Source organism: Gobio gobio (genome assembly GCF_949357685.1).
Source record: "Gobio gobio genome assembly, chromosome: 15".
NCBI lineage: Eukaryota > Metazoa > Chordata > Actinopteri > Cypriniformes > Gobionidae > Gobio > Gobio gobio.
In genome coordinates this window covers 39,941,462-39,966,209 of record NC_137108.1, presented here as the reverse complement: position 1 = coordinate 39,966,209, position 24,748 = coordinate 39,941,462, and the positions used below count along the sequence as shown (strand labels likewise).

The following is a 24,748-nucleotide window of genomic DNA, read 5'->3' as shown; positions in this document are numbered from 1 at the left end:
ATCCACACTCTCGCAGATGCAGAACAATTCATTATGTTGGTGTGAAATAAACAGTTATGGAAATGTAGAAATTAAAGCTAAAGCTCCCCCGGAAAATCCTGAAAAAAGCGCGCGAGAGAGAGAGAGAGAGAGAGCGAGAGCGAGAGAGAGTGAGTATACTGTTCTTCTAGGAGGCACAATCAACTCTTGTCAGCAGGGTAATTACATGGGACTAAAATTAATAAGAGGGATTAATACAAGCATAACAAACGATCCACAGGAGTTTCTCAGTTTCTCCCAGAGCGTCTCATACTGCTGCTTGACAAGATGTCAAATGGTGTGGCAGGGCCATCAGGTAATGAAGAAAAGAATAGAAAGACACCATAAACTCTAACTAACGCTCGAAAGACGAGGTAACCTTGTTAAAGTATAAAATAGATTAAAATCAATCAATCAATACATTAATCTGGCAAAGGAGCTCGATATTCACAGACAAAAAAAAAAGGATTAAAAGAAACATTACACAAAACCACAACTCCAATATACAAAAATACAAAAGAGATACAAAGGAAAAGGAGGGAGATGGCCTGCTGCAGCCCTCAATTCTCACTCCACACTTAACAGCACATACACTTCGGTCGGTACTGAAATGTTAAAAATGTGACGATACCAGCATTTCCTCTAGCATTTTGAGCGCTGATACACACGGAAGTGTTTGAAAGTATGCGTCTCTCAGCAGATCTCCCTTGCTTTCCTACCATGGACTAGCCTGACAAGCCAGACCCACATCCAGATGTTGGGTCTGGGAACACACCATTGGCAGGGCTCAATCCGAGGGGCGGGTTAAACGGTTGTCTTTCAAATTCCCTCTGCATGCAATAGGACAGTGCTACAACCAACCAGAGCAACGAAGAAGGTGAAGTGAAGTTAGTTGATAGATTAAACTTTTGCCTTATTCGGTTGGCAAAACTCTGAACACATCTTCCTTTGTTAAGAATGACTTCAGTGCTGTTATTTGTTCTTTCCTCAAAGAAAAGCTTAACTCCAAGTCTTCAAGAGTCGCGGCCAAAGCCGATTCGAAAGACCGCTGTTCGCCAGCTTCTTTGTTTACGAGTAGCACGCGGAACAGCGGCAACTCTGCCGTCATTATGTTAAGCCCGTCCACCGACTCTATACACGATGTGATTGGCCTGACCAGAGTTTGGTTTTTCCAGCTCGCAAGCCAAAGGAGAGTTGCTAGACGACCCTGGCTGCAAATTACATTTGCTGCCGCTAGGGTGCGTCTAGATTTCTAGGCTAACCATGGACTACATCTCCCATAACCCATTGCCTGGACTCATTATCCCTGGTTACTTCCAGGTGTTGCTCATTACCTTAAGCCCAGCCTATATAAACCCTGTTATGTACTTGTCTGTACTTGTGTTCTTGTGATGAAACGTCATCAGTCACTGCTCAAGTACTGTTCCAATAGAGTGGTGCAGGTATATGTTACTTTGTAGGCTAAAACACGGAAGTGAGTTAGCATTTTAGCACTTCCAGTTCCCTTGTCCCGAAGTCAATGTTTTTTTTTTAATGGAACAAGCTCAAGACACTTTCACGTTTTATTCTACGACATAAAATACATTAGTATTACCCCACTTATGATTTTTTTTGAAGCTGTTACGTGTCTTGAAAAAGGCGTTTGCTAATAAGTGGCTAAATGGGACTACAGAGGCTGTCGATGACAATAAACATCATCACGCCAAAAAGGTAAGCTCAGTCCGCGTTTACAGCCTCATTATGCTCATAATTGTGCTCTTATAAACTATTCTTAGCTTAGTGATGGTGACGTTGAAGTCTTGGGACCATGGTGTAGTTCGTTTATAGCCTCCCTTTAGCTTTTTACTACTGGCGACTGCATTTAGGCTTCAAAATTAATAAAAGTTGTGTTCATCTGTGATAATTGTCTTGGTCGACAAAACGTGTAAGTATCATCAACTTTTGTTGATAAAAAAGCTTGTTTTTTTGCGATAATCGAAAAGCCTATGGGAAAATCCTATTGGGTTTTTCTCGAGGGAACCAGCATGGTCGGTTGGCCTACAAAGTGACGTCATACCTGCACCCCTGTATTCAAAGTTCACATCTAGCCAAGTACAGTTCAAATCCCTGGATGTGTTCTTGATCCACCCCTTTTATTGAGGATGCATCGAGAGGTGACTTTGTTCGGACTTAAGACAGACAGGTATCCCAGAATGCATTTCGCACCAACCAGCAAGCGTCAATCAATAGTTGTGGAGAAAAGCCATGTAATTTAAAAATACTACTGTTAATATGTCACAATGTAGTTTTAAGAGTTTTTCAGGCGAGAATGTAGTTGTTTAAAGCTCAAATCTGTGGTTTATTGATGAATATAGCGCCTATCTGAAAATTTGATCTGACTTTTTCGGAGTTGTGAGATCCAGTCGACCACCGGGTGCTCAGCGCTCAGCCTTACCTCGGCTAGTCCTTCTAACGCTTACCGCTGGCCCTGATTCGTCTTGTGTATATCTAACAGGTGATCTTTGGTCTCATGAATCTATCATTTGTTCCCTGTCAAATCGTTTTGAATGAGGGCAAAGATAAGTTTCATAACTTTATATATTTTGGCGCGCTGACTTTGTATGTTTGACATTTACATTTATGCATTTGGCTTACATTGCATTAAAGGTACACATTTACATTAGGGATGTTAACCGATGACCGTTTGACCGATGGTTGACCGTATCAACGTTAACCGATCAAAGTTGTCGGTTAAAAAAAAAAAAGTGATCTCTAAATTAGGCTATTATAGACAGTGGACTAAACGCTACTACAGTTAGCCATCTCATTCCAAAATCTTTTTGTGTGAAGTGAACAAATCCCTCACACTCAATTTTCAATAACTCGACTGTTTGTACTTAATAAACCAATAAAAACATTTGGCGCGAGGTCAGCGTTTGGGTTTGCGCGCTCACAAGGTTTGCGGTTAGAGCCAGGGCAGACGATAGTATGAAGCGTGCAAAGAAAAGTAGTGTGTGGGAACATTTCACCAAAAAGAACGACACAGATGTAAGTTGCAACTTGTGTTATTCAGTGCTTAATTAGAAGGCACACAGTGAGTTAGACCTGCCTTGGCCGGTGCGTCTTTTACGCATTCTGAAGGTGCCTGTTTTATCCATTGGTTTTATCGTGTTGCAGTCTATTAGACAACATTCCGCATAAGATGGGCTTACATTTGGAAATATATTACATCTACATTTCAGTGTAGATGTACACATAAGGTGTTGATCATCATCTTTCTTTATTATTGTTAGCACTACCTCGAACTAAAGCGGCGTCTATTCGGAGCTGTCCTTTTCTTAAATGAGCCGCGGCAATGTTTCAAATGAGCTTCTAACGCTCGACAAATGCCTTTATTTTCAACGCGATCACCTTGTACCCAAACCATTTCGAAACTAAGGAGCCATTTGTCCTCCGATTACAAACAAGCTCCTCGGCGCCGCGTTTGCGGGACTCATGTTTCGCGCTGTAGGGGATTTTAAAAAAGTGACGTGAGTGGAAGGCAGGCGGCGGCGCCGGGACAGTGTGTGTGTGAGAGCTTTTTTATCGTAAGTGGTTGCAATCAATTTATTTTATCTCAATTTAAACAAAAACACATGCAATTCCCATAGAACCAAATCATTTTTTAAAATTAAAATCAAAAAACTAAATTTAAATTATTTAAACGAGCACAAATTAATTATGCTTAATTTAATCGGGCCATAATAATTTTTTTCAGTGTTGGCGTTGCTAGCGCCACGCTCTATTGTTTGAGCTATAGGAAAGCAATGACTGAATTTTTGCTTTATTTCTTATTGTATAGCTTCTTATACTTTTTGCTTATACTTTTATGTATTATTGATAATTAAAACTGTCATTTAACAAAAAGAGACAGGGTTGTGCTTTGTCATATTTAATTTTATTACAGTGAAGAGGCAGAGTGGTGTTTTCTAAGATATTTTGTTTTATTGTAGCCTAAAATATACACACTATCAAGCATGTTCCATTTGCAGTTTGCATACTTGGAATTGCGAAACAGCCTGTCATTCATTGCGAAGTCTTGTTAGTGTCACACTGCATTTCTGAGTGCTCTCTCTAGTTTCCTGTGAAATGGTTCTGATTTTCTGCCTGGTTTCCTGGATTTCCATGTTTGTCTGTGTTTTTCTGCCCTGTTATTGTTTGGATTATTTGCCCCGTGGTTTTGACCCTTTGCCTGTATTTTGGACTACCCTAATAAACGACTGCATTTGGATCCTCAACCCGTGTGTTTCGGAGCCGTTCGTGATACTACCAATAATTAGATGGTAATAGCCAGCCCCGAATAATCAACAGTTCAACAAAACAAGGAGGAGAAAAAAAAACAATATTCAATCAGTCACACTTAGGATAACTTAATAATAAAAAAGCTGTAATTTGAACCAACAAAATAAATGATGGTACATTCAATGCATAATGCATAAATACACAAACGTACAAAAAGAGGAAAAGAAAACTACTTCAATAATAATAAATTTCACTTCAATAATAACAAACAAGGCCACAATCACCCGCACGTTTGAGGAACAAAATGACCAAAGAATGGCCACAATTTATAATTCAGCACGCATTCCCCGGCGAGCAATATACTGGGCCTGGAGTTACAATAACAATACACCCACACACATAATAAATAATAAATTATAAATCAATGAAAGCCTTGGACGTGCAATCAACCTGTCAAACATGAAACAGCATACCAAGAGATGTTTAAAATGCGGTGGTCGGTCACCATATCAATGTGCAGCTATTTGTTCCTTGACAAACTACACATAGAAACAAAGTAATAAATAAACCAGTCCATTGACGAGAATCCCTCTTAAAACAGAAATACCAACCTGAAAACACGGGGCAGCCTGCACACAGAAAGCAGAAACGGAGATGATGCACCAAACAATACCCCATATAAATGAAGAACTTCTGTAAAGGGGCGGTACGGATGCTAACGCATCTGATAACCCAACCCAACCCCTCCCATTTTATATTCTGAAACCCCAGCACTGATAGGTTCACCGTTTTCACATGACACTGGCCAGTGAACAATGAGGGTACACTACACTCTGCTACAGACGAACATGAAAGCCTCCTTTAAATAATTTTTCATTTTAGAGCCCTTTTCTTCTCCTTAATCATAAACCTTCAGTGAAAATCACATCCTTTAGCATCTGAGATATTTAAACTTTGATTAAGCTTCTAGATAGCTTCTAGGTAGAGAGATCAGAGACCCAGGCTGGCAAAATTCTCTGAAAACGTTGCAATTTCATTCCCCTTGTCTTTAAGTTTGACTGACTGACTAAGCATTTAGGAGAACACTGTTGTAGACAGCATCTTTGAAAGTCTTCGGATGAGGCGTCAGATTTAAAAAAAAAAAAAAACTTGTTAAAGTTGTTCGGAAAGATCTGAAAGTCCTGAAAATGGCTTCTGGTAATTCAGTACAGTCATTCAGTATACCTGCCTCTAGCCTCTGAGAAAGTGTTTTATATACAGTGTACAATGCTACAACAATGCTTGGGTAGGTGGTCAATGGGCAAAAATCTGATAACACGATAAGTCATCTCATATCCCGATAACGATATATATCACGATATAATACCTTTTCTGTAAATTCAATCAATTAGTTAATATTGACACATAATGGTTTCTTTTGTTTACATATTAAATCAAATATGTGAGTACACATTATTTATTCTTATGTGTTTATTTTTCTCCCTTTATTTAGAAGTGTTTGTCATTGAATCATTAATTTAAAAGATTTATTAAATCGCTGATTCATCCAAAAACAAGAAAGGAAAGTCGTGATGAATGAGACATTGGGTCTCAATTATGCATACTGCACAAATTTGTTTGTGAAATGTGTGTATGAACGATTTTAAGAACAAATTACAATTCACCAAAGATTTGGTAATTTTTTTTCTTTATAAATTTACGAAAAAATATAGGAACAATTGAAACCACACGTAGCCTATGCAAAATAACTACTCTGTGTGGCTTTATAATCGTGTTAAGAAGTTATATGTCATCTTAACATGACTATAATTACATTGAAGTATATTGCATTAATTGTATATTATCCGTATATAAAATTATTAAATAATACAATGTAATTTAATCTTGAATACATTCGATCATATAAAATAAAAGCTGCATTATATCTTCAGCTGCGAGGTTTCTCTGAATAACACAGATAAAGGTGTACTGTACTGCTGCCTAATGTGAGGTCTGTAATCTGTATAAAAGGTGTTTATTGTAAGAACTGGTGAGAATGGCACACTTGGCATTGCTTGAGGATCGGGCGAGAGCGTGTCTGCGAACAGCTGCAAGTTTGACAAGAGTGACGAAAGGCTGCAAGGAAAGCTTGCGCGGAAAGCCCTTATATGGAAATGGTTTGGGTGCGTTTTATGCAAATTACTAACCTCGTGCACGTGGCTGCTCATTTAGAATGCTCCACATTCACTAACATCAGAACGAGGTTAAGACACTGATCTATATAAATTATCATTTATATAGATCAGTGGCTTAAGAACAAATTCATGTGCGTACGAACATTTTGTGAATCAGGCGGAGATTTCTCGTGAGAAGTACTCCTGTGCGTACAAATACGAAAGAAACCGTGCAATTATTAGTGAACGAAACTCAATTCCATCTTCGGGAGTGATCTAATGTTGGTTTTTTTTGCACCTGACTTAGGCTGGAAGATTAATCGAAAAGTAATCGAATCTGAGATTCAGAACTTCTTTCCCCTTAAAAACATAAAACGGCGCATGTAGTCACGTGACACCGCCCAGTCAGCGGCCAGTGTTGCCAGATTGAGAATGAGAAGATACGTCATGGTCGCTTGCTGTCACGTGACAAATTGGGCGGAGTCTGAGCCCGTCCACCATTTTGGGATCCCACGCTATCGGTTGCCAGGGGCAACATTGTAAGAGCGATACAGAGGGTGCTTCTCAATTCTTATTTGTGCATCCTCGTTTCCTTTCCTCGCGTCTTAGCTCCACCCCTTTAGGGTGCAAGGGAAGGACGCAAGGAAAAGACGGGAGGACGGAGGAATTAAATGAAGGACGGAGGAATTAAATGAAGTGAAATGATATATCCTCGCTCCCTTTAGCGTCACTTCAAAGCGTTGTCAATTAATTATTCCCAGTTATTAACTGCTTTTTATTTGTTGTATAGTATTACAGTTTGTTTCTTTAATTTTCTTGTGCTTTGATATAATTCTGCAACTGTCAGTTGTTGTTATTTGACATACATTTGTGTCTTGTAGCCTACATGTAAACATAATAATAATAATAATAATAATGAATAAACTGTGGCAAGATGTGAAGGGGGAGGAGAATTTATACGTGCGTCACGTTTAGTCGATAAAACACTTCTGCAAAGGATACCCATGTATCCTCGCTTAAGACTCCTCACTCCTCGCGACGGAATTAGAGAACTGAGATGTCCTACAAGATGGCTGAGCTCGGTCGGTTTCCGGGTCATAGGATGGAGGACGGAGGAGCGAGGAAACGAGGAGGGATATTGAGAAGCACCCAGATATCAGAGAAGGAAAGACGGCTCGAGGAATTATCATCGCGGCGTTTAAGCGGAGAAATTACGAGAAAACTTAGAAGAAATGGAGAAGAAGAGGTCTCTTACAGGGAGAAACTTACTACCAGCGCCAAGCTGAGGTATTTAGAGAAGCTGGCTGATATCAAAAACGTTGACCCATACGAGCTGCCGCAGCAGAACTCAGAACTTTACCACCTTGCACTGAAATGTTTCTATAAATATATTTCCTGTGCATTCTGAATAATAATATATATCTCCCCACTATCCTGCAGCAGTCCAGTGCTCGTCCTCATTAGCAGTGTTTTTCTCTTACTGATCATATTTTATACCTGTTGAATTTACATTTTTAAATGAATTTGACTAAAAATTAAAATGATCTTTTGTGTGCGCTGGTGCTTTTATTCCAGCCTTCTTAAGTACAATGAATGCTCGGTACTTAACTTAAATGAATGTAACGTTAACAATGTTAAATATTGAATTAATCTTTAACAGTGATGCATACAGTAGAGGAAAATGACAGTCAACTAGGCCTACCTTGAATATTAATTAAGCGGTTTGGGTATAGACATGTTTATAACATACAGTAAATGACAGTGAAAAATGACAGAATAGTGATTAACATGTTTAATTCAAATAAAGGTTCGTATTCATCAAGTGTCTCACACTTCAGCATCGCGATCATTAGTTTAGACCATGACTGACACCCTGTGGTGAAATAATGGCGTACGTTTACCAGCCGCTGCTTTCTCAGATCGGCTTGGGTGGATTAAAACTGTTCAGTTGAATTTGGAAAACTGTACATAATAATCAGCAGAATATCTCTTCTCCAATCTCTGTCCGAATCCATTACCTGGCGGGGAATCCGCCCAAAATGGCGGAAGGGGGAGGAATGGGATGCCGTGATATTTGGGGGCGGGGCGCTGTGTCGTGACGACATCTCATTCTCAATTGGCCGGGTTTGAATTTGATTGTGCGGGTAAAACCATGGTAAAAATGGGCTTGGTTTTTTGAGCTGGTTTGGGGTCAGTTTGGCCGTTTTCAAAATCTATATTGTATAGTCTGGTTAATAAACAAAACTGAAGTGTGCATGTACTCCATAAAACCAGCCACCATGACGGACGTTACTAAACACACTCACTGAGCCACGCAGAGTCAGCTGTCACTGGTTTGAAGAGCTCGCACTTTCAGCCAATCAGCGATCAGCAGGAAGTCGATTCATGACTGGCAGGTTTTTAGCGCGATAATTAATGCTGCCTTCACGTGCTATCAGATAATTGGTGATTCTGACTTCTGAAGTCGTGATTACGAGCGCATTGCATTCAAGTTTTAAAATGTGAGGGCGTTCATGTGCAATGTATATTATGATAATTCCAAGAGGACTTGAAGGCAGCATTATTGCTGTGTATTCAAGTGATCGCTACGCCAAAGTGGCATAAATATACATTAAGTTATCTAACGTTACAGTTAGCGAGTGAACCAACTCTCAAAATGTGGATTACAACTATGAGTCGAAGACTCATAGATAACCATCTCTGAGAGCAGTTGAATGACTTGAATTGAAATGTTGTAGTATTAAGAAGCATCTGGACATCTAGACTAACGTTTCACTCTAACATTAGCTGCTGAAAGAGGTGTGAATCCACCGTTAATCAGTTTTGACTGTTATGTTCTATGTAGCTACTTCACAAAAGACATTGTATTTCTGTGAAAGTGCAACATAAAGGTAAGCGGTTATTTTTTGTTGGCGGATTATCGTACAGTAGGCCTATCATGATCATGAATGACGCATTTTGGCAGTGGTGTGTGCATCTAATGCCTGCTTTCGTTGCTTTGTAATCAGAATCTCTTATATTGGGCACTTTTTACACTTAAATGGGCTTATTCTTACTGTTACATTAAACATGATGCACTTGTTTATCTGAGGGTTAAAGGGGTGGTAAACCACGATTTCACTATTCTAACTTTAGCTAGCGTGTAATGTTGCTGCTTGAGCATAAACAACATCTGCAAAGTTACAACGTTTAAAGAAATCCATTTCTAAGGACTACAGCAGGGGTGTCCAAACTTTTTTTAAAGGGGGCCGGATTCGATATTGTGGACATACCCGGGGGCGGGTCCCTTTTCTTTTTTATTTATATATGACATGTTTTGTTTCTTTGAAACATGACAGATTTGACAAAAGCTTGAGCTGACAGTAGAGTAGCTTGAGATAGGACTTTTTACAGTCTATGGATAGGACACAGGAAATGTATAGATATTTAAAGCTACACTGTGTAACTTTTTTAGTCTATTCTTAGCTAAAAACACTTAGTTCTGTCAAAAATATATGAGCTCATTAATGTATATTTACTTCTTTCAAGTAATAAAGTATTCTCGTAAGTTTATAATATGCCATTGAAAATACATAAGGTAATGGGATCTAACGGTGGTCGCCATGTTGCCCCTCCATCTTGAAAGTACATTAGCCAAAGAGGGACATACCCGTAAATTCAAGCTTCGCCTTTCGCGTTTTAACCGGTTTTAATACTCGATGGCACTGTACAAAATTCTCTGCCTCGCGCATGTGCGCATCAACTTGTTCAGACTTGTCTGGTGCATGTGCAGAGAGTTTTCATCTCAGCAGCGTCCAGTAACAGAGTTATACGGAGTTTTCCTGGCTTGTTTATTCCTCAAAAGTCTGTTTTTCCTTGTGTGGTATTTCTGTACGTTAATAACTCCGTAAGTAATAATAGTTATTGTCATTGTAGATGTGTTTCAGAGTGTCATCGCGTAATTCAGTTGATGTCACCTCAAAAGTATTTTTGTGTCAACATACAATAGCGTAATGCTCACCTATTTGAATAATCATTCAGTTATTTTGTTATGAACAATGTTTATTCGTTTTTAGAAAATATTGGCTTGTAATGTATGTTGATGGAAATATGTATCAGGTCTGATCGGCATATTAACAATTGTTATACAGAGCGCACTGCAGTGCTAACGTTAAAGCGGCGCACACACTTTTGTAACCGGACACCGCTTGTTAGCAGCAGCAGCGGCAGCTCCGCTCCTTTTAATGCAGCTGCATTTAGCGCCTATATATGGTACAATAACTGGTTTGCGGTTACATTATACAAATGTAACTTATAAGTATAGTTATACAGTTCTTAACTGTGTATGTATATTTACCATCCTTATTTGTTCTCTCACAGAAACCACATTTATGTACATATCCACGCAAACCTGTTTATGCCTTGCAATTGGATGACTGAATAAACATTACTATCATCAAAGTTCACTCTGGATTAGCTGCAGTTCTTTCTAGCCGAATAATTAGGCCAGTTGAGTTCCAACCATCCCACTGCGCACAGAATATCCCACAGGCACCGTGTCGAATGTGGACGAGGTCGAACTGGAAGCCATGTTAATCTTGGACTAAATCGGCCACCGTAGGAGTTGAAACGAAATCGGAATTGAGAGGAACAGAAACAAAAATTCACTGGATGGTCATATACCTTTTCACCACTAGATGGGGGAAAATATCACACAGTGTAGCTTTAACAATATCTGTAAAACTTTTTGGTTGATAAAAGTTTTAATGGGTGAAATTTTAATATTATTACGGAGTTAGAACTCTATTCTTATTTAAATGCTCTAATGCTTTAAGTGCTCTATTTCGATCACCACAGGTAAAACCACACTACAATACATGCTTTTCTGACTTGGTATTTCTGTCCAAATATCTAAATTCTTAAATCAAGATGCTTTTACTAAGGAAAATTACATATTTTTTTCCTGATTCCTGGGGGAAAATGAATTGAGTTTTTGCTTGAAATGGCAATAAAATTCTATCACAATATTTTGGCAGTTAAGTTTTGGGCATAGGCGTCGATTTCGGGGGGGACGGGGGGGACGCGTACCCACCAGATTTCGTCATGAGTCCTTTTGTACCCACCACTTTTTTTTTTTTTTTTTTTAAACCTCGAGTTCACTTTTGCGGTGAAGCATTGCTGGCACACACATATTATTTTTTCCACTCAATTGTGTCGTAATAACGATATCTTATGTCGTTTTAACTACATCTTTTCTCATAATAACGAGATCTTATGTCGTTTTAACGACATCTTTTGTTGTAAAAACGTTTGAAAAGCAGAAGCAAGCTCCGTAAAATAGGCTCTTCCGCTGCCTGTATCAGTGGCAGTGCCCATAACACGAAATTGTTGTAATGGATTGATGTAGCCTATACAGTTCTTAACAGCCATGGGTAGCAGGTGCCATGGACCGCTCATGATTTAGCGTAATGACGGACCCCGGTGCAGTCACAAATATCATAATTATCTATAGGCTAGGCCTACTGTAATTGAGACATTCAAGAAATGTATTAAAAAGAAAGACGCTTTCAGCCTTACTCAAAGTAGAGCCCTACATTTCTGCCCGAGCCCGACGGGCCCCGACTTTTTTACGCCCTAGGGCCGGGCTTCGGGCCAATTTTCCAGTCATAGCCTACCTCAGACGCGGGCCGGGCTTCGGGCTTTTTTAGGCTATAGGACGGCGCTATGCAACACGCATCACCGCAAATGAGTAAAGCAAGCCAACACGCAAACTGCCACAAGTGAAACTGAAAATAAGCTAAGTTTTAGATGCTCAAAAGCACAATCATCTTCATTAAAATTAATGAGACTAAATGCTCTTACCAGTGTTTAGGTCGCTCGTTCTCATAATGCGGTCTTTGATGTTGAAAAGAGCTGATGAATAAAATGCTCATATCGGTTGATTTCGTTGACATGAACTCCGTTAAATGTGCATATAGCACGGGAATTGAAGATCGGATATATATTCATTTCGCGGAGAGGTGTAGCCTAAGGTAAGACAACCAGCATGATTTTTATTTTTAATTATTTGTTTAGATTGTGTAGCCCGTTTTGTTTGCGCGCGCCGTTGCGATCTGCCTGCCTCATCTTGTCAAAAATGCCTTTTTACTGTGATGGTGGTGATAATAGGCTAAACGTTTAAACGATGCTTTAAGTGTTTTTTATGGATTTAATAAGCAAGACAAGTCAAGTGTTGATTTCAGAGGCTAAAGTGTTGGGTTAACTCACTGTCGGCCGCTGGCCGCTTGGTCGTCACTTTAAAAAGCAAAAACTTTAGTTTAACAAACATTAAATGCTTTAAACATTTTTCTAAATTAACTTAATAAAGAAACAAAACGAAATATATCTACTTTGACATTAAAAACAAAACTGAACTATTTTAATGGCTGTAACTAATGTGTAATAGGGAGGATAAAAAAAAAACACGGGCTCCAGTGGGACTCTGATAATGAAGTGGTAAAAAAAATTGCAAAAATGAAAAATATTAAAGAATTCGCGGGGCGCTTTCGTCGGCATGAGTAAGATAGGCTATAAGACCCGCAATATGTCTCTCATCTGACATTTTTATTTATTTACATTAGTAAGCTGCAGGTCTTTCAAAACATGACCTGCGCGAAAGAGAAAAAAAAATTTACCCAGCACTTCTGAAAATGCACTTCTGAATGCGTCTCTGTCCCCAGCACATTTCAAACCAAACTGACGCCCATGGTTTTGGGCTGCTTTTTTCAGCAGCCATACCACCCTAGCCCAAGACTGGTTTCCCACTGGTTGAGCCTGGTCAGTAGTACCTGGATGGGAGACCTCCTGGGAAAACTAGGTTGCTGCTGGTAGAGGTGTTTGTGAGGCCAGCAGGGGGTGCTCACCCTGTGGTCAGTGTGGGTCCTAACACCCCACTATAGTGATGGGGACACTATACTGTCAATAAGCACCGTCCTTCGGATGAGACGTTAAACCGAGGTCCTGACTCTCTGTGGATGTCCTTCGGAAAAAGAGTAGGGATGTAACCTCGGCATCCTGGCCAAATTTGCCCATTGTCCTTTGTCCATCACACTGCCTCTGCCGGCTTGAATTCTGTGACCCTGGACCACAAACCAGTCATAAGTTGCACGGGTAACGTTATATTTTTGCCAATAGACCCTTTTCACAGACTGTGATGACGCATTTAACGGTCATCAATATCGTAAATCCTACGTTTTTTGTTTTTGTTTAAAAAAAAAAAGTTACATCTATAACACTAATACTTTGTATTTTATTACTTTTGAATCAAATTACAAGAAACATGTTACTGCTGCGGTGAGTGTTTCTAATAGCATTTATGGGAGTGTGGTGGTAAAATTTTTTTGAAAGTTGTGAAATCACTATTGTGGAGTTTTTCTTTTGCTATTTAAGCAAATGGGCACACAACAAAATATTTTATGTATACTCTGTCACTGCTATAATATTTAACCCAACTATGACGACTTCCGCTCTGAGAAACCCGGAAATGTGAAGGGTCTATAGCCAACAAATACATTGTATGGGTCAAAATTATCGATTTCTCTTTTATGCCAGAAATCATTAGGATATTAAGTAAAGATCCTGTTCCATGAAGATAATTTGTAAATTTCCTACCATAAATATATAATAAATGTATTATTAGTTGTAATATGCATTGCTAAGGACTTCATTTGGACAACTTTAAAGGCAATTTTCTCAATATTTAGATTTTTTTTTGCACCCTCAGATTCCAGATTTGCAAATAATTGTATCTCGGCCAAATATTGTCTTATCCTAACAAAACATACATCAATAGAAATTTATTTAGGTGTGTGTGTGTGTGTGTGTGTGTGTATAATCCTTTGTTTATGTTAGTTAATAGAAATGTTCATTCTCAGTGCATTAACTAATGTTAACAGATACAACTTTTGATATTAAAAATGCATTAGTGTATGACGAGATGAACATTAGCTAATAATAAATGCTGTAGAAATATTGTTCATGTTAAGTAATGTAGTTAAGTAATGTATTACTGTAGGTAATTTGATTTTGATAATATATTATGTAAGGAATAATGTCATTATTCAGACATAGCTAAATGCTTTTTACGTTGCAGAGGCAACATTATTAAATCTTTTTAAAAAAAATTAAAAATATTTTTATATTGATTTTATAGATTTCAAATTAGTGCTTCTGATGTAAACTCATTTTATTATTGCATTATTATATTTATCCTCTTGTACAGCACAATGGCCAACTACTGTTGTATTTATTGTGCTATATATATATAACATTTTGATTGATTTTTGGAATGCCTTGGTGCATGGCCAAATAATATAAGAGATTTGGCTCTGAAAAACATTTAAAAATAAATAAACTATGTAACGGATGATTGCATTTATTAAGTCATTTTCATCCATTCCCTCAATATTTGGCTTCTAGCAGGTGAGGAGACCTTTAAGCAGACAGATCGCAGCAGAGGTGGGATGGGGACAGTGCTTGAACAGGGAGCTGCTCGGAAAAAGTCACCAGCAAGGACACAATTAGTTTTCAATGACCGTGCCAGACAGAATTTAGAGCAGGTGCAATCCCAGGAAAGAGCAGTGGAGTGCATGTCTACAGTATTGCTAAAGCAGTGAGCTCACAGATGTTATAAAGACAGATAAAAAACGATGTATCATATAGTGTTGCTACTGGGTTACATAAATGCACATTAGATGCATAACACATAGTGTGGAATATAAATAGGTAACACTTTGATTCGATAGTCCACATAGCAGACATTATACTAACTATAAGTAACTTTGCAGCTACATATATCAACTACAAATCATTAGAGGAAGACTGTCTGCTTAATATCTGCGAACACTTTATTTTGACAGTCCAGTAAAAAACAAAACAGATTTTACTTACTATAAGTAACTTTGCAAGTTTAACACGGTATGTTGTTATGGGAAGAAGGAGGCGGGAACCGGCGAACGTTCAACAAACTTTCATTTATAAATAAATTAACAAACTGAAAGTAAAAACAGCAGCCTCCTCACGGACGGCTGCTGCGGACCAAAATAACACAAAGTCCAGGGGCCCGTTTCAGAAAGGAGGTTATGTGAAAACTCTGAGTATGTTAACCCTGAAGTGAGGGGAACTCTGGGTTTTCCATTTCAGAATGGGAGGTATGTTAAACCCGAGAACGCAGGGTAAGTCAAGCCCGTTTCTGAAAGAGAGGTAACTTAAACTCAGAGTCAGTTACCATGGTAACTTACTCTGTGAACCTAACCTGGTCGGGAGCAGGTTTTCTTCGGTAAACCCAGAGTTTCTTTCGGTCTCTTCCCCTTTTTAAAGCGCCAGCGGTGTTTAAATACTTAATTCATTCATTCATGCTGCACAAATTCTTTTCATACTGACTATTTGCAAAATAAGAAAAATGCACTTAAATTTGCTTCCCCCCCCCCTAGGAAACAAGACGTATATATTTTCTCTTATGTAGAAAATGCACATAGATTGAAGAATCTTTAGATATTTTGACTGGAAATTTCAAGACAAAAGAGAAACTTTTTTCAGGGAGTTACAATCATGTCAGGAAATGATTTTTTTTGCTTGATATATCCACATGCATATTTATTTGAGCAGAACCATGTTTAAATGATAGTTTTCTATATAATGTCAGGGATGCAGAGCATAGTAAGGCCGCTGTATTCAGAGAGGTAAGGAAACTTTGCCTCACTCTCACGTGAGCTCTTTCTGAATACGTCTGTATTGTTTCCTGGGCACAAACCCATGAGAGCATCAAAGAGGAGTTTCATAGGATTGCAGGTCAGTGGTGTAGAAATCAGGTTAAATTATGTTCACTTGATATCTTGCTGCAACCTCTGGAAGTAACCTAATAATTAGAATTTCCTTTAGGATTTCCAATGTGGTTGGATGCATATTCCAATCGCACCTTCCAAAAATGAAACGGTTACTATATGGAATGGAAGAATACAAGATGGAAGGGTAGTCTGAAATATATGCCATACACAATAATGTGTTATATGAAATGAAAAATATTTTTCAAAATTTATTTTGTTATCTTTATAAATACAAAACATCAGTTCTTTTTTTCCTGTTGGATTTTAATATTCTTCCTCCATCTCCGCTTCTTCTGTCTGTCTGCGGGTGCAGGTCCTCCCATCATTTTGTGAGCCTCGGTCTTCTTGCTGTTGCCTGAGTAGAAGTCAAATGTTAATTTCATTATCCTAATTCAGAAATGTAACTGGTTGGATTAGAGAACATTATGTGAAAAGAGCATTAGACTATGAGGAAAAAGCTGCTGCACATCGAAAAAGACACTGAATGATATTTGTTTAATATGTCAAATGTTTGTAAAGTCATGAAACCTACACCCATGAACCTTTTATGCTTTAGATTTACCTGATTGAATTGTTTTTATAGCTGTTCCCACATCATTTTTTTCTGCTTCTTTTTTTGCCCGTGGGATGCATAAAAATGTATATTAGTTCAATAACTTGTTGTTCTACCAGTTTTCACCTCTGATATTATAACAATGATTAAGAATTAAACGTACGTTTTACCCGGAAGTATGCGGACGTCTTTTTGTTGGGTGATGTTGCCATGGTGAAATATAATTTCGAAGCTCTATTGATCATGGCTTTTCATAGTCGTGGTGCAGGCACTTAAGGCCCGGGTATACTTCACTTACCGCGCCCGGACGCGTCACGCGCGCAGCCCTGTCCGCGCGTCTTTCAAAGTATACTACACAACGGATGCGCGCGGAGGATCGCGTTCGACACATGCGCAGTAAAAAAGTGTCTATGCTCCACCAGACATCGGAGGGCAGCACTGAGTCCTGTCATCAACGGGACATTCGCTGGGCATGATCGGAGAAGAACTGTAGTGCATCCACCATTGCTACATAGTTTGGAAGAAACACTGAAGAATCAAAAATTCTCTCTTTTTTTTCCAAGCGTGTTGTTTTTAAACCGGTCTTTGCACACTCTTCTTCGACGGCTGAACACTGTGCTCAATACTGTGTTTATTGCCACCTAGTGGACTCTTCTGTACTGCTGGCGCATGCGCTGTTGCACGCGGACCGTCCGCGCGGTCACAAAATTTGGGCTGCGCGCGGACGGGGTGTGCGGCCGGCCGCGAGCCCTCCAAGTGACAAATTACGTCATGCGGGCGGTGCACGAACGCGGACGGCCGAAGTATACCCGGGCCTTTAACTCAGAGCCAGTCTACTCAAAGTTAATTGAACTACCTCAATTCAGCTGTTCTGAAACCCAAAACTCAGAGTTTCCCATCTCAGGGTAAGTCAACTCAGAGTTCAAGTTTAAACTTAGAGTTGGTTGAACCTCCTTATTGAAACAGGTCCTGTCCTTCACTGTCGTCGCTCCTCCTTTTATGTCTCCGAGCTCCTCCGTGAGAGGATTCGAGACCGGTGTGACATGCAGCTGGTGCTCATCTTCAATCACGCACCGGCCTTGCACCGCTCTCTCATGGCTTTCGCCCGCCACGCTTGTCACAGCAATTACTTGTCAACTTATAATACTAAGCCTAACCCGAACCTAACGGTCTACTAATTCTCTAACGAGAGTTAGTTGACTTGTAGTTGCAGAGTTTGTTTATAGTTAATAGAAAGTCTAAAGTGGACTATCAAAATGAAGTGTAACCTATACAAACTCTACCATTCTTTCCAGAATCACTTTATGGCCTATGTTTGTGATGTTATCAGCTGATCTCTGTGCTTCTGTTACTCCCCCAGGATTTTTTCAGCAAGTCGGATCCGTTTTTAGAGATCTACAGAGTAAATGATGACAACACTCAGCAGCTAGTGCACAGAACAGAGGTAGGACAACCATTTGTCTGTAGGATCTCCCTGTGATAGTGCTTCACCAACACTGAATTGCTTGTCCCCTCTGCTCACAGACCGTCATGAATAACCTAAACCCCATGTGGAAGACCTTCAAGACATCCCTTAACTCGCTCTGTAGTGGAGACCATGAAAGAATACTGAAGGTAAATTATGATTTACAGTATCAACACTTTCTGTAGGAGTTGAATGTGTATTTGACTGACACTAACAAATAAATAAATATATGGATCCATTTTAAATTAGTTTTACATTTGCATTAGCATTTCATGTTTCTGGCAGACGGCAGCTTATAAGAAGCTTAGAAGTGCATGTATTGTGTGTGTAATTTGATGTAGCTGCTCTTGGGTAAAACTTGTCTGCTTTTTACCCATCAGTAACTCTGCTACACTCTGACTGAAAGGCACTTCAGCACTTTGGGAGAAGTTGTTTTATTATTGAATTAGTACATTTGAATGTGTAGATTTCCAGTGTATTTTAATGTAGCTTCAGAAATATAGAATCTGTTTTTCCTCTGTATATACTGTATGTATTTTGCTGCAGATGTACATCTATTCTGCTTTAAGTGTTGACACTCTGTCCGTCTATCTTATCCATCTATCCTATCGGTTTATTGCACGTTACACCCATGACTAAGAGTGATGATGAGAGACTAGGTACAACACTTTTGAACCATGCGCCTGACGTGCCGACCGTTTTTTCCATTGTTAAACTAGCAAAAGTGTATACGGACACACCCTAAGAGCACCTGCACCCTGCGCTTTAGACCATGTGCTCAGATTGTTAAAATAGGGCCCATATAGTTGAATCTAATTTGATCAGGCTGCACTCAGCTCTGACATGAACTGTTGCTTTTTGCTTTACATATTTCTGACAAAGAGCAAATTACAGATTTTTTGTATTATCATTATTTATGTTGTTTATGTTCTTAATCTAGCCTTGACCACTGGGTTTACTGGTTTAGATGATTACCTGTGATAGACTAGCTTGCTTGTGAGGTTGCATTTTTATGCAGACAGATTGCATTGCTGATTTCCATACTGCTTTGAAATTCATGTGTTGCTGGACCTCTGTGTGTGTTGAGATCAGATATCTGGGGCAGGAACTCTCATCAGTCAAATAGCCTGATTATACTGGCTCAGGACTATTAGGCTTGGTGAGCATGTGTTTCAGCAAGGATTCACCAGGATTTCCCATGTGTTCTACTTAAATATGTACATTTCCTAATTTGGCTTCCTCTTTCTGGTCTCTGGCCTTCTCTTGCTTCATTTATTTGTTCGATATTCATCAAAGACTGCTTGATTTAATTGGGAAAGGAATTACTCGGGGAGATTTCGAGCTGAACGTGTTCAAGCGCACTAATTTAATATCAAAAGTAGTTATTTCCCGCAGGAATCGGAATTAACGTACCTCCTGTTAAATTATTACAATCATGATATATAATCAAATGTGCCTGCTATAAATACTATTAATACAATCATTTTATTTTTGCTCATTAGGAATGATTTTTGATAATGTAATTTGTCTACATTTTTTACAAGCTTCTATGCATTTTATTCATTTTAATATATAAATAAGTTTTTTTTAGGTTGTTTCAAAACTCTTGAATATTTATGGTTTCATGTTCTTAAAATCCAATAATTCACAAAATATTATTATCAGCACAACCCTGTTTAACCTGTTAAACATGTTCATCCTTACTGCTCAAGTTGCAAAAATGACTGTAGGTATTAGTTGATTAATTAATTGGTCAATAATAAAAACAGATACTGCTAGATTTTTAGATATAGATGTATACTACCGTTCAAAAGTTGGGGTCTGCGAGATTTAATTTGGATTTTTTAATTTATGACCCTTTAGAAATCATTCTGATATGCTGATTTGGTGATACTTTTTATAATTATGCTTTATATTTATGTGGAAACCATGATGCCATTATGCATTTTTCCCCCACAGAATACATTTATGAATAGAAAGTTCATATGTAGAATGTAGAATTTTCAACAAGGATGCATTTAATAGATCAAAACAAAACAATATGGTATTGGTAGTGTACTTTTTAAACGACAGTGTTACTGTGAACTGTGTCCATTTAACTGTGCTTAGTTTGTGCCCGATCTATAAACATCTCTTAAGGGCACCTGTGTGCCTCTCTTCCAGCTCATATAGTTCATCAGCATATGGCTGCGTGTGGCCTCCCTTCGGCCCACTCATGACTGAACAGAACACAGACGTTATTACAGCAACACGGCTCAGGCTCATTTACTGCCAGCCGTCCTCCATGCCATCTGCAGAATCACTCACGAACATAACTCGGCTCACAGCTGGAGCTCACCCCTTTCCCAGACCTGCTCTTTAGGAGTCCAGACTGCTGCCGTCTCACCACGCTTAGTGTGGGAAACGCCTTTTCCTTTTAGAACCTACTGAACACTTAACGAGTGCCGTGACAGAGCCATGGGAGGTCAATTCGTAATGGCCGTGATTGATTGGATCCTGCCAATATTCGACAGGTCTTATGACTCCAGTGAAGCGGGCTAATGAAATATTAAGCATTTTTATTTCATTTTTCTTGTTGTGTACACCGACATGTCATTCTCTGTCTAACAGAGTAGCAGTCAGTTAAAATGATGAACCAGACACTTTTAGACTTTCTCAGGAACATTAAACTCTCATGAGAGAGTTTATCTACCGGGTGCTTAAAGGGTTAGTTCACCCAAAAATGAAAATTCTGTCATTAATTACTTACCCTCATGTCGTTCGACACTCGTAAGACCTCCGTTCATCGTCGGAACAGAAATGAAGATATTTTAGTTGAAATCTGATGGCTCTGAAAGTCATTGGCTCAATGGCACCGTTCACTCTCAAGACCCTTAAAAGTAGTGATGCACCGATCATGATTTTACATGGATTTTTTTCAAGAAAACTGGCCGATTCCGATATCCGTTTTTTTTTTTTTTTTTTAACACAATAAAAGAATGAAAGTATACATGAACAAGATGTTTATTTGGTATTTAACAGGCTTAATTGGCTTTTGGCTAATGAAAACAAGTCCGCAATCTGAAATTAACAAGAAATTTAATTGGAAATTAAAGGCTGAAAGGTGAAATTAAAGGCAACAACTGCATATTCTGCAATCCAAACAAAGATGTTACTTAAATCAGCATTTGTTTTTAAATTCAGTGTAAAGAAAAAAAGTCTTTACCAGTGAAATTAAATAAAACCAAAGTATATAATTGTTCCAAAATGTTAAATCAAATAATGTTTAGTGCAACGAAAAAAAACTAAGATGCTACAGCAGGTGCTTTTTAAATCAAATTAAGTCAATGTAATTAAGGTAAAATAAAAGGTAACACTTTAGAATAATGGTCATTAGTTAACATTAGTTAATGTATTAACTAACATGAACTAACCATGAGCAGTACATTTGTTACTGTATTTGTTCATCTTTGTTAACGTTAGTTAATATAAATCCAGCTGTTCATGGTTTGTTCATGTTTGTTCACAGTGCATTAACTAATGTTAACAAGATTTTAATAATGCATTAGTAAATGTTGAAATTAACATTAACAAAATTAATAAACGCTTTATAAGTGCAGTTCATTATTAGTTAATGTTACCTAATTTAGTTAACCAATATTAACTAATGACCATTATTCTAAAGTGTTACCAAATAAAAAGTATCATCCTATAGCAGGGTTTTTCCTGGGTCAAAAATGGTCTTCGGTGGTTTCTGACAGACATTGTCATCCACACACACAGTAAAGAACTCTACCTACGTGATCTGTGAGCGCAACACTGACAATACATGTAAAATAAATGCAAAGAAACTTTTGTAATTTTTGCTTATCTTATTTTGACATCTGATATTATGTATGATCTCTACCTTGATGTTTGTTTCTTTTGATCCTCATTTTTTACACTATTTAATGATAATTGTTTTGGTATAATCATATCAATATTAAAAAGTAGCATAAAAAATTAATAAATAGCCTAATTTTCTACCATATACAATTTAGTAAAATTATCAGCTAGCTAACAACTTTGTTCTGGTCTCACCTAACTCCAGTCTACACTAAATTATATTTCACTACACATTGTCAACATAAATAAGCTGAATGACTGTGGATGATTAAACTAATTCTTACTATTCACTCTTGCTGAATTGGGTAAGCACACTTGTGTTCTCATTTCAGAGGAGTTCTGAGTAAATTAATAAACTGGTTCATTAGTTCAAGTGTTGGACGGATCAGTTGTTCTAACCAGTCGTTAAAATGATTCGGTTCAAATGAGTCATTGGTTCGCGAATCGGACATTAGCAGATGCGTTGTGTGTGCAGATGAAGCTGAGCTGAACAAACACTCACTATCTGCACTTGTGCAGGGCGCGGAGAGGTAGGCTCGCGCAGGAAAGCGGCTCTTCCTCAGTTCTCCAGGTTCCGTTTGTAACACACAAGTGACATGTTCGCGAATGATTGCAATATAGGCGTATGTGCACGCGGGCGCACTTCCGGATAAATCGGCAGAAAAATACAAAGAATACCGGTTCCGGTTTTTGGCCGGTCAACTGGTGCATCCCTACTTAAAAGGTACTAAAGACGTCGTTACAAAGTCCATCTCACTACAGTGGTTCTAAAATAACTTTATGAATCGGCGACAATAGTTTTTGTGCGCCAAAAAACCCTAAATAACGACTTGCATAGTGATGACGATTTCAAAACAAAGCATCATGAAGCTTCGAAGCGTTATGAATCACTGAGCCGAATGATGATTCGGATCACGTGTCAAACCGCCAAACTGCTGAAATTTGGCGATTCAAACCGCTGATTCGACTCGGTGATTCATAACGCTTCGAAGCTTCATGATGCTTTGTTTTGAAATCGTCATCACTATATAAGTCGTTATTTAGGGTTTTTTGGCGCACAAAAACTATTCTCGCCGATTCATAAAGTTATTGTAGAACCACTGTAGTGAGATGGACTTTGTAACGTCTTTAGTACCTTTTAAGGGTCTTGAGAGTGAACGGTGCCATTGAGCCAATGGAGGACTTTCAGAGCCATCAGATTTCAACTAAAATATCTTCATTTCTGTTCCGAAGATGAACGGAGGTCTGACGGGTGTCGAACGACATGAGGGTAAGTAATTAATGACAGAATTTTCATTTTTGGGTGAACTAACCCTTTAACATGGCTCTTGGTACATCATTAGTTTGTTTGGTTCTTAATGTGGTTCAGAGATCAAGTAAACTTAAAAAGCAATGACAGGCGGTCTGGCAGCAGCTAGATATTTTCTTAATAAAGTTTTAAATATGGATATTTTTCTTACACAAATCCATCGATTCGCTTAAGAAGGCTTTTATTAACCGCCCCGGAGCCGTATGGATTACTGGGATGGATGCAATTTTTTTTGGCTTCAAATTTTGACCTGCCATTATACCACTTGGATTAGCCAGGAGTAATTTATTATATTTATTTTGTATTCGTCTGAAAGAAGAATGTCATATATACACCTAGGGTGGCTTGAGGGTGAGTAAATTATGGGATAAATTTCATTTCTTGGTGAACTATCCCTTTAAGTGTGTAATTTCACTGACACCAAACAGAATCGTATAAATATATATTTTTTCCAAAGTTATTACAAACATTTTGTCTTCCGTTGGTTAGACATACAGATAGTCCTGCCTCCGACTAACTTGTTGCTGTGTCAAGCTGGCTTAGTTATTGTTATGTGTCTATGTTGTTATTTAGAGCAGTGTTTCCCAACCTTTTTTCAGTCATGGTACCCTTTGAAAATGTTCTCCATTTTGTGGCACCCCCTCGCATACGTTACGCTAGGGGTGTAAACGGTATAGTTTGCTCACGGTTCGGTTTGTATCACGGTTTTAGGTTCACGGTTTCGTATGGTTCAGTATTTGCTATGTTCAGGGAAAAAAGGAGTACTGTCAAATAAAAATAAAGAAAATAATAAGAACAAATAATTTAAATACAAGTTGCAGCACAAATAAATACTATTGAGCAAAGATACTAATAAAATAAACTATGCTTTTCAGGTACATGATATAACATTAGTTTTCAGGTACAGAAATTGATCAAATGTAAAATAACATTGCATATTTGACTGTATAAATTAAAGATGAATCCTATTAAACTTACAAAAGCTATTCAATCAAGAGCAGTGAGTGATGTCCTTGTATTTTGTTGTTTGACATTAAACAGACAGCAGTAAAGGCTACTGCCCCTTTAAGACCTAATGCTCGGATATGCGTCGTCTTTCTCGACTGTATAAAATTTAGTTAAGGCATATACAGACTTTCTGCTAGAATACTCATCAAGATAGACATGTTGACATACTTTTTGTGTAAGTAGTGAAATACGAATGTACGCTAATTAATTCCAGTTTTACCTTAAACTATATGCAAGCAGCTGTTCTGGGTTCTCCAGTGGCCACAGATAGTGTAT

General features: G+C 38.4%; 1 protein-coding gene across 1 annotated transcript in view; it reads left to right on the top strand.

Annotated features, from left to right (window-relative positions):
* The window catches only part of cpne4a (copine IVa), a 102,465-nt gene that overhangs the window by 40,939 nt on the left and 36,778 nt on the right, over nt 1-24,748 (top strand). The window contains exons 5-6 of the mRNA XM_079836117.1: nt 18,187-18,270; nt 18,351-18,440. Coding sequence (XP_079692243.1) covers nt 18,187-18,270; nt 18,351-18,440 — 174 coding nt within the window. The remainder of the gene's footprint in view (nt 1-18,186; nt 18,271-18,350; nt 18,441-24,748) is intronic.